At 48.7% G+C, this 10701-nt stretch overlaps 1 protein-coding gene across 1 annotated transcript in view; it reads left to right on the plus strand.

Moving 5' to 3' along the window:
* Positions 1 to 300, plus strand: part of LOC132473490 (forkhead box protein G1-like) — a 1828-nt gene extending 1528 nt beyond the window's left edge. Inside the window, exon 1 of the mRNA XM_060073657.1 lies at positions 1 to 300. This exon is cut by the window's left edge and continues 1528 nt beyond it. Within this exon, the coding sequence (XP_059929640.1) occupies positions 1 to 170 (170 nt within the window). The 3' untranslated portion in view covers positions 171 to 300.
* The last annotated feature ends 10401 nt before the right edge of the window (positions 301 to 10701 follow it).

Here is a 10701-nt window from a genome sequence, read left to right on the forward strand (position 1 = left end):
ACCTGCCGCAGGGCGGCCACGCGCCGTTCGGCGGCCTCACGAGCGGCTCGCAGCTCACGGACCCGCTCAGATCCACAACTCTCCCGTCCTTTTCCCCGGGAGGCTCGAGCGGGTTCCCCGGTGTGCTCTCCCACCAGAAGCGCGTGACGCCGAACGCGTTCTTAAACTGAACCTCCGCACGACCCGCCGAGGACGCACGCAGCGCGCGGAAACTAGAGGGCCGATAGGAGGGGTAACACTGAGTAACCCCCCCCCCCCCCCCCCACCAGAGGGGTCTGTGGGACAGAGGGGTTGAGGTAAAGGGGGAGAGGGTGTGGTATAGGGGGAGAGTGGGTGAGGTAAAGGGGGGGAGGGGGGGAGTTAAAGGAAAAGAGAGGGTGAGGTAAAGGGGGAGAGAGGGGGGGTAAGGTGAGAGAAGAGGGGCGGTAAAGGGGGAGCGAGGGGGAGGTAAAGGAGTTGAGAGGGGGAGGTAAAGGGGGAGCGAGGGGGAGGTAAAGGAGTTGAGAGGGGGAGGTAAAGGGGGAGGTAAAGGGGGAGCGAGGGGGAGGTAAAGGATTTGAGAGGGTGAGATAAAGGGGGAGCGAGGGGGAGAGAGGGGGATGTAAAGGGGGCAAGAGGGTGAGGTAAAGGGGGGGAGAGGGGGAGGTAAAGGAGAAAGAAGGGGAGAGAGGGTGACCGTCGGTGTGGAACTAGAAAAGCCAAAGGGGACGTCACGTATATCCGAGCTATTTATATCTCTCCAGACCTCGTGTACTTTGAGGTTTGTTTATGTTTTGTATTTATTGTTCAACGTATTTAAAGTATTTAAATACACAGGAAAGGAGCGTCTCAGCTAAGAGTTATTTATGAATATGGGTTTTAATAAATGATATATCTGAAGAGAAACGCCTTAAAGCTTCCTGCTGGCCTCCTACATATCACCCGGGGGGTGGGGCCTCGCGCCCCAGGCCCCGCCACGCTCCTCACGGCCGTAGAGCAGTCTTTACCGGGACGTAACCGGATATGCAAACTGCTCTCCCTTCCCGTACCCCGTTATCTGGTCGCAGATCGTGACGGACCCGGGGCCCCGTAATGCCCCCGGGGCCCCGCATGGCTCCCGCTCAGCGCATGCCCGCCGGCCGGTCTCCGGTGTGTTTTCCCTTTAACCGGCGCCTTGCGCTCCGGCCCCGGTGGCGCAGAGTAGCACGAGCACCGAGTTACGTTTACTGAAGTTAAAATAAATATGAACTCACTCAGGTAAATACTATCCTAATATAGATTTATATATCTTAGTAATATATATATTAGTAATATATACACACATGTATTAGCATAGTATTTACCGTAATACCTTCCTTATTTCATATAAAAATCTATAAATCTATGTTGCTTTCGGAGGCCCACGCGGTGTCACGGGAATGCGGCCACGTCTGGACTTTAAGAGACGTTCAGTCCGTTTGAATAACGAGCAGACAGGTCTGTTCACCTGGACATGGCCTACCTGATGAAAGACACATACACACGAACACACACACACACACACACACACACACACACACACACACACACACACACACACACACACATACATTCAGGCAGACACACAGACACACGCTCAGCCACACACACACACACACACACACACACACACACACACACACACACACACACACACACACACACACTCAGGCTCACACACACACACACACACACACACACACACACACACACACACACACACACACACACACACACACACACACACACACACACACACACACACACACACACACACACACACACACACACACACACACACACAAACACTAAAGTCTTTAAGTCTAAAAATCTCCACTCAGATAACTGATAGTAACTTTGTAACTCTATTATTTATCTCACAACAGAATTTTGATGTTTTTCGTTAATACTTTTCAACGTTTTGCACTTTTTGATGTCAGCGTTGTATGATAAAGTTTTGTTTTGTTGCTGTTTGTTTTTAAAATGTATTAAAATGATGAACATTTTCATGATGAACAATTTGTTCTTAAAATGTGTGAAGTCAGGAGGTGTTGACCGACGCTGTGATTGGTTAGAATACGCTGCAGGCCTACAGAGCGACGGTTTGTTAGGTTAGAATACGCTGCAGGCCTACAGAGCGACGCTGTGTTAGGTTAGGATACGCTGCAGGCCTACAACTGACCGGGGACACACGTGACGTGAGGACAGATCTCTAGAAGACAGCTCTCTAGAGTTGAGGGCAGATCTCTAGAGGACAGATCTCTGGAGGTGAAGACAGATCTCTAGAAGACAGATCTCTAGATGGACAGATCTCTAGAGGGCATATCTCTAAACAGACAGGTTTCTAGAGGACAGATCTTTAGAGGTGAGGACAGATCTCTAGACGGACAGATCTCTAGATGGACAGATCTCTAGAGGATCGATCTCCAGATGGACAGATCTCTAGATGAGGACATATCTCTAGAGGACAAATCTCTAGAGGTGAGGACAGATCTCTGGAGGTGTGGTCTCTAGGGGACAGATATATAGGGGACAGATATCTAGAGGTGTGGGTCTATAGGGGACAGAGAGGTGTGGGTCTATAGGGGACAGATATCTAGAGGTGTGGGTCTGTAGATGACAGATCTCTAGAGGTGTGGGTATATAGAGGACACATCTCTAGAGGTGTGGGTCTGTAGATGACAGATCTCTAGAGGTATGGGTATATAGAGGACACATCTCTAGAGGTGTGGGTATATAGAGGACACATCTCTAGAGGTGTGGGTCTGTAGATGACACATCTCTAGAGGTGTGGGTCTGTAGATGACACATCTCTAGAGGTGTGGGTCTATAGGGGACATCTATACGGGACAGATATCTAGAGGTGCGGGTCTATAGATGACAGATCTCTAGAAGTTTGGGTCTATGTGTCCTCAGACCTGGGGGGGGCGACGGGGCCCTGAAAGGGGCTGGTCCCTGCTGCAGTAGGGTTAGCTCGTGGTTATCTGATATATCTGCAGTGGATCGATGTCCTTCTGCTGGGGCCGCTCACCAGACCGGCTGCTCGTAGCAAGGCGGCCCTCCACACGTAGCATTAGCTGTTTGGTAGGCTGGGTGTTTGTTCTGGGTGCTACTAGAACAATAGGAGGCTAACACTACATAGCTAACTGTGCAGGGGGCTGTCTGGCTCTGGCCATAGCCTGTTAACTGGTCGCCTGGCAACAGGCTCTTCATTGTCAAAATCTAACCCGGGTGGAGTTCTACACCTTTCCCAGGGCAGGTGGAGTTAAATCTCCCATTGTTTATCGGGTCGTGCTCTTATCTTTGTACTGTCACTTTAAGAGACGTACCGGGGAATTTAGGTCAACGCTGCGAGGGAATCTGGGGGAGGGGGGGAGTCAGAGGGGGCAGGGGGGGCAGGGGGGGCAGTCGCCCCGAACGGCCTCGTGATGTAATTGAGGAATGGACTGTTCCCGCCAAGCAGAGGACGCGTTGTGTAACGATGGGAGGCTCGAGCGTCGTTACACAACCGCAGAAGTTAAGAGCCGTTAAGAGCCGAATAATAATCATTATAATAATAATAAGAAGAAGAATGATAATGATGCTAATGATATTCATAATAATAATATGGCTATATTTGTTTTATGTGAATTTCATTAATAAACAGTAACATTTAAAACACTTGGTGAAAGGGCTGAGTTGGGAATGAGAGACGGTTTGAATCCGACTGCGGCCGACCAGACTGAGACGCGGGTCGGACCGGGACATGTTATGATCCAGTAGGATGTTAAATAGGAGGCGGATGACATGTTATGATCCAGTAGAAGGCGGATGACATGTTATGATCCAGTAGGAGGCTGTTATGAGGAGAGAAGAGCAGCAGACGTCAGGCGACAAACCACAGGTTTGATTCCCGTCCCCCGGAGCAATGTTGTCTAACACGTTGTCAGGCCGAGAGACAGCAGACACAACATATCAGATCACTTATATATATATATATATATATATATATATATATATATATATATATATATATATATATATATATATATATATATATATATATATATATATATATATATATATATATATACATACATATGTATATATATATATATATATATATATATATATATATATATATATATATATATATATGGCCTCTAGGTATGTTTGCCTAGCCGTGGCCCCAGGGCTAGGCTAGAGGCCAAACATACCTAGAGGCCATATATATATATATATATATATTAGTTATATATATATATATATATAACTAATATAGCCGTGGCCCCAGGGCTAGGCCTACATAGTAGGCTATATAACCTGCATATAAAACGGGTCAACAACAACCAAGTAAGTCACGATAATAATAATATTACTAATAATGATAATAATTATGTCCCTTTGAAAACCTAAAGGTCTTTATAGTGTAATATTAGTTGATGGTCCCTAAAAAATGGTTAAATATAACATGGTATAATATGGACTATATAAGAAATCCTATATAGGCCTAATAAATTATATTATACTATGTTATAGGGCTATAGTATTTAATATTACTTTATAGTATAATACAATGAATCCTACAGGGCTTAGTAATATTACTTACTTAAGTATAAAATAGTTCTTGACTATAGGGCTTTAGACTTTCATATTACTCTATAACATTATATAGACCATAATAAAACATATAGGGCTATAGCATTGAATTGGCCGATTACTTTAATATATAACGTATAGTGTTGAGGTCTGTAGTATTAAATAGGCCTGTTACTTTAATATTTAACCTATAGTGTTCAGGTCTGATTGAATAGCCTAGGTCTTTCAATTAAATATATAACACATAGTGTTGAGGTCTGTAGTATTAAATAGGCCCATTAGTTAGACCCTTTAGAAACATGTAGGCCTATAGGTTAATTAATTTACAGGCTACAGATCTAAAGATTACTCCTTTATCTTTAGAAGCACATTCATCACCGCCTATGAGGTTTAGGTTTACACAAATAAATACAATGTATATTCTTATCGTGCAACGAATAGTCCATAAATAAATAATCTAAATAAATAAATGTACGTTATTTATAATATTATAAATAAAATGTGAAAATGTTTATTTACGTAGATATTATATGTATCGGGTTAGGGTTAGGCCTATACCGCAGGGTGACTGGTCTATTGGCCTTTATAGGTAGATAAATACTCCGGTACACGGGATGTTGACGGTGTGTCTATGTATAATTATAGCGTATATACCGTTTATTTATAATTATATATATCGTCCTAACCAATGGTCGTAATTATCCGTAATTATTATAAATTAATAAATAGGCTATAGGCTACGGGATATATATATATATATATATATATATATATATATATAATAATCATAATAATCAAATAATAATCCAATTATGAATAATAAACGAATAATCACTAACAAGGCTAATAATAATAAAACATATAAAAGCATTAACGTGACCAGATTCGTAGTAATAATTGTACTAATAAAAACAATGATATGATAATCAAAACTATAAACATAACGTTAGAATCCCCCCCCCCCCCACTCCCCAAATATACGTAATCAGAAGTTCATTAGTAGGCCTACACGTGTTAGATCATAGCTCATTAAGGAGGTGAGAGTATAGGCCTACTGGCCAGGAGTCTACAGGGTAAACCTCGGCTTACATAGACCTCAGCCTACATAGACCACCAGCCTACTAGCCTAAATACACCTCAGCCTACATAGACCTCAGTCTACATAGACCAGCCTACAGACTAGCCTACATAGACCAGCCTACATAGACCAACCTACATAGACCTCAGCCTACATAGACCAGTCTACATAGACCTCAGCCTACATAGACCAGCCTACATAGACCTCAGCCTACATAGACCAGTCTACATAGACCTCAGCCTACATAGACCAGCCTACAGACTAGCCTACATAGACCAGCCTACATAGACCAACCTACATATACCTCAGCCTACATAGACCAGTCTACATAGACCTCAGCCTACATAGACCAGCCTACATAGACCTCAGCCTACATAGACCAGTCTACATAGACCTCAGCCTACATAGACCAGCCTACATAGACCTCAGCCTACATAGACCTCAGCCTACATAGACCTCAGCCTACATAGACCTCAGCCTACGTAGACCAGCCTACATAGACCTCAGCCTACATAGACCAGCCTATATAGACTAGCCTACAAAGACCAACCTACAGACCTCAGCCTACATAGACCAGCCTACATAGACCAGCCTACATAGACCTCAGCCTACATAGACCAGGCTGCATAGACCTCAGCATTCATAGACCTCAGCCTCTAGGGTTGATGTTGGAGAACGGTAGTAGGCTGATCGTAGGGCTATGTTTTGAGCGCAGTGGAGGCGTTTGGTTCTAACCTGTTGTGAGGCTCAGCTTCTCTGGGGCCTCAGGGTCCCGGGGTTAGGCTCACTAAGGGCCCTCCATCCCCACGGGTGGGGTCAGTGGTCAGGGGTCAGACCAACAGCTCCAGGGGTCCCAGCAGAGACCCTCCCAGCAACACCCAGCCTTCTTAAGCTCGTTAACACACAGGCCTTCAGACCGGAACTTTACTCACTGATTAACTGTTGAGCTGAACCTTGGAATGAGTTTAAGCTGAGGAGAGAGGAGGGGAGAGGAGGGAGAAGAGAGGAGAGAGGAGAGGAGAGAGGAGAGGAGAGGAGAGGAGAGGAGAGGAGAGGAGAGGAGAGGAGAGGAGAGGAGAGGAGAGGAGAGGAGAGGAGAGGAGGAGAGAGAGGAGTTGGAAAATGAAGGGAACTGAGGAGTTGGGAGATCCTCGTCCTCATCCTCATAGATGAAGGACACCCGTTTAGTGCGTGTCACATGGAATCTCCTGTCTGTGTCTGAGTGACCGGGGGAGCCCTGGAGACCTATGAACCCCACCCCCTCTCCCTCCAACTCTCTCGCTCACTATCTCTCCCCCCCCCTCTTTATGGTTCTAGTTTGCTCTATTATACAGCACTTTGCCGTAGGTTCCATCATGTTTGATGCACAGACGCAAGATGTTTCCAGGGCCGTTTGGAGAACATCTGTGGATGTTTCCAGGAGGTTCCGTGGTCTCATGGCCCCTGTGGGTCCGGACCTCGGGGGGGTTCTTACTGTGGAGGAGGCTGTGATCACTGCACAGGAAGTGGTGGTGACGGGGGTCCTGGGAGCAGCTAGCTGCGGCGTGCCGAGGCCCCGCTGCAGTAAGAGCGCGGAGGCTGCTGACCTCGTCCATGAACTGCTGCTCTGTTTCAGAGCGAGCCGGGGACTCCGCCCTGCCGGCCCCGCCCGGCCCGAGGATCGCGTGCAGAGCGCGGCCGCTTGGCGCGGTGGGGGGGGGGATGACCTTCGTGTTGCGGGGCTGGACTGAGCATGCTCAGTAGCGCCGTCCCGGTTTCGTGACAACACTAATAGCGGGCGGGGATCAGCAGCGCGCCAAGTCACTCCTAGTTACAATGAGCTCCATCTCCTGCGGACCCTCCCATTGGCTGGCCAGGTATCCGCTTCATCAAGCCACCTCCCTGACCACACCTCCTCCGCTCCTCCTCCTTCTCCTCCTGGGCCTCTCAGAGCTCCACACACCCTGGTCCTGTCTCTCACTGAGAGGGAGGGGGAGGAGAGAGAGGGTTACTCCCTCTTGTTTCTCCTTCTCTGCGAGCGTTTCTGTTGAGATCATCTGAGCGTCTCCTCCTCTTCCTCCTCCTCCTCCTCCTCCTCCTCCTCCTCCTCCTCCACCTCCGCCTCCTCCAAGCTCCACAGGGTCTCCCTTCCCCCTCGCACTCCTCGTTCTTCTCCTCCTGAGGAGACAACGGAGATGTGTTCTCCTCTAAGACGCGGTGGAGGAAGGGGAGAGGTCGGGCCCATGGTGGGGGAGGTGTCGGTGAAGGTGGTGGTGATGGTGGTGGTGTTGGAGATGCTGGAGGTACTGGAGCCTGGAGATGGCGTAGGTAGTGGAGGTGGTGTTGAGGGTGGTGGAGGTAGTGGAGGTGGTGTCGGGCGAGTTGAAGCCTGGAGATGGTGGAGGTAGTGGAGGTGGTGTCGGGCGAGTTGAAGCCTGGAGATGGTGGAGGTAGTGGAGGTGGTGTTGGTGGTGGTGGAGATGGTGGAGGTGCTGGAGGTGGTGGTATCAGGCCTTTCCCTCCACATCACCGAGAGCTTTAACACCCCTCCCTGTCCCGCAGACTGAATACTTTGTTTCTCTCGGGATGGGAAGAATAATTAAGAGGCTAACACAAGATAGACAGATAGATAAGATATAACATAATGCTAATACCATGCCAGCTCAAAAGCTAACACAGCTCTAGTACAATGCCAGCTCATATCTAGAACGAGGCTAACATAACCGTCATTTAACTGCATCACAAAGCTGACTCAGAGATACACAAAGCAAAAGATACACAAGGCAAACGCCATGAGAAACTTCAGCAAGTCCAGCGGCCATTTTAGAGTGTCAGAAATAATGTCCATCCCCCCTCTCCCCCCCCCCCCCCCCCAACAGTACATCAATATTTACTAAACCCCGGGCTTTCCCCGTAGTCATGAAACATTACCTCCCTCTCGCCCAATCAGAGCACACGTATCAGAAACCCCCGTCGCCCAATCAGAACACACGTATCAGAACCCTCTTTCTCCCAATCAGAACACACGTATCAGAACACCCTCTCGCCCAGTCAGAACAGACGTATCAGAACACCCTCTCGCCCAATCAGAACAGTCCTTCCTGCGAGGGCGAGAGACTCCATTCGCCTCGCATCCTTAATCTTCAGCTATCGCACTTCCTGTCCTCCTCCTCCTCCACTCGCTGCTCCTCCTCCTGCTCCTCCACTCGCTGCTCCTCCTCCTCCTCCTCCTCCACTCGCTGCTCCTCCTCCTCCTGCTCCTCCACTAGCTGCTCCTCCACTCGCTGCTCCTCCACTAGCTGCTCCTCCTCCTGCTCCTCCACTAGCTGCTCCTCCTCCTGCTCCTCCTCCTGCTCCTCCACTAGCTGCTCCTCCTCCTGCTCCTCCACTAGCTGCTCCTCCACTAGCTGCTCCTCCTCCTGCTCCTCCACTAGCTGCTCCTCCACTAGCTGCTCCTCCACTAGCTGCTCCTCCACTAGCTGCTCCTCCTCCTGCTCCTCCACTAGCTGCTCCTCCACTAGCTGCTCCTCCTCCTGCTCCTCCACTAGCTGCTCCTCCACTAGCTGCTCCTCCACTAGCTGCTCCTCCACTAGCTGCTCCTCCTCCTGCTCCTCCACTAGCTGCTCCTCCACTAGCTGCTCCTCCTCCTGCTTCTCCACTAGCTGCTCCTCCACTAGCTGCTCCTCCTCCTGCTCCTCCACTAGCTGCTCCTCTCCTCCTGCTCCTCCACTAGCTGCTTCTGCTCCTTCTCCACTTTGAGGAGGTGGTGTCGGAGGCTAAGGTGTAGTGTCTTAGCGAGGGCTAGTCAAGACAGCAGCTGTCCTATGGGCTAGCTGTAGCGCCGCGGCCCCCTTCCTGGACAGGCCGCCCCCATGGCTTGCTACTAGCCTCCTAACCAGCAGTGCTACATTAGCTTCAGTTAGCGATGGTGTCGAGCCCCAGTCGGTCTCAGGCCGATGGGGGCCGGGCCAGCCTCTAACGAGCTGTGATGTGATTGCAGTAACGAGCAGCCGAGGTCGGGGGCGGCGGTGACCCCCCCGCAGTGTCGGGGTGCAGAGGTTAAGTAAACGGTGGTTGGAAGATACAGCCTCCCCCCCTCTCCCCCCCCCCCCCCCCCCATTGGGGGAGAGGGTGTTGTGGGTGGGCTGTTTCCTGGACCAGCCTAACCAGCTGAACCAGCTGAACTAGCTGAACCTGCTGAACCTGCTGAACCAGCCTAACTCGCCTAACTAGCTGAAATAGTGAAACCAGTAGAAACAGCTGGACCAGCTGAACTAACTGAACCAGCTGAACTAGTCTTACTAGTCCATGGAGATAACACATATTCCTTCTAGTTCAGTCGGAGCTGAGGGTTGACGAAAGGTTCTTCAACCCTTGATGACCTGGAAGGAACCGAATGGGGAAAAAGGTCAAAGGTCAGAGGTCAAAGATCTTGAAGGTCTGAGCAGAGGGATGTGTTTGTTTATCTGTTGTCTATGCGCTAGGCTAGCTATGCTAGGCAACGTTCCACTGCTGTTTCTCATCATTTTTAAATCCCTATTTTAGTGATCTCTCTCTCTGACGTGTGTCTGTGTGTCTGTCTGTCTGTGTGTCTGTGTGCCTGTTTCTCTGTCTGTCTGTCTTTCTCTGTGTGTGTGTGTGTGTGTGTGTGTGTGTGTGTGTGTGTGTGTGTGTGTGTGTGTGTGTGTGTGTGTGTGTGTGTATGTGTGTGTGTGTGTGTGTGTGTGTGTGTGTGTGTGTGTGTGTGTGTGTGTGTGTGTGTGTGTGTGTGTGTGTCTGTCTGGCTGTCTGTCTATCCGTGTGTCTGTCTGTCTGTTGAGCAGTTACCCCTCTGTCTGATGCACAGACAGAGAGAGAGAATTAAAGTGATAGATAGATAGAGTGATAGAGAGATAGATAGATAGATAGATAGATAGATAGATAGATAGATAGATAGATAGATAGATAGATAGATAGATAGATAGATAGATAGATAGATAGATAGATAGATAGATAGATAGATAGATAGAGTGATAGATGGAGGTAGAAAGGTTAGTGCTGAACAGAGAATCTGCTGACAGCTCATGAGC

This window comes from Gadus macrocephalus, chromosome 15 (genome assembly GCF_031168955.1).
Source record: "Gadus macrocephalus chromosome 15, ASM3116895v1".
NCBI classification, from domain to species: Eukaryota; Metazoa; Chordata; class Actinopteri; order Gadiformes; family Gadidae; genus Gadus; species Gadus macrocephalus.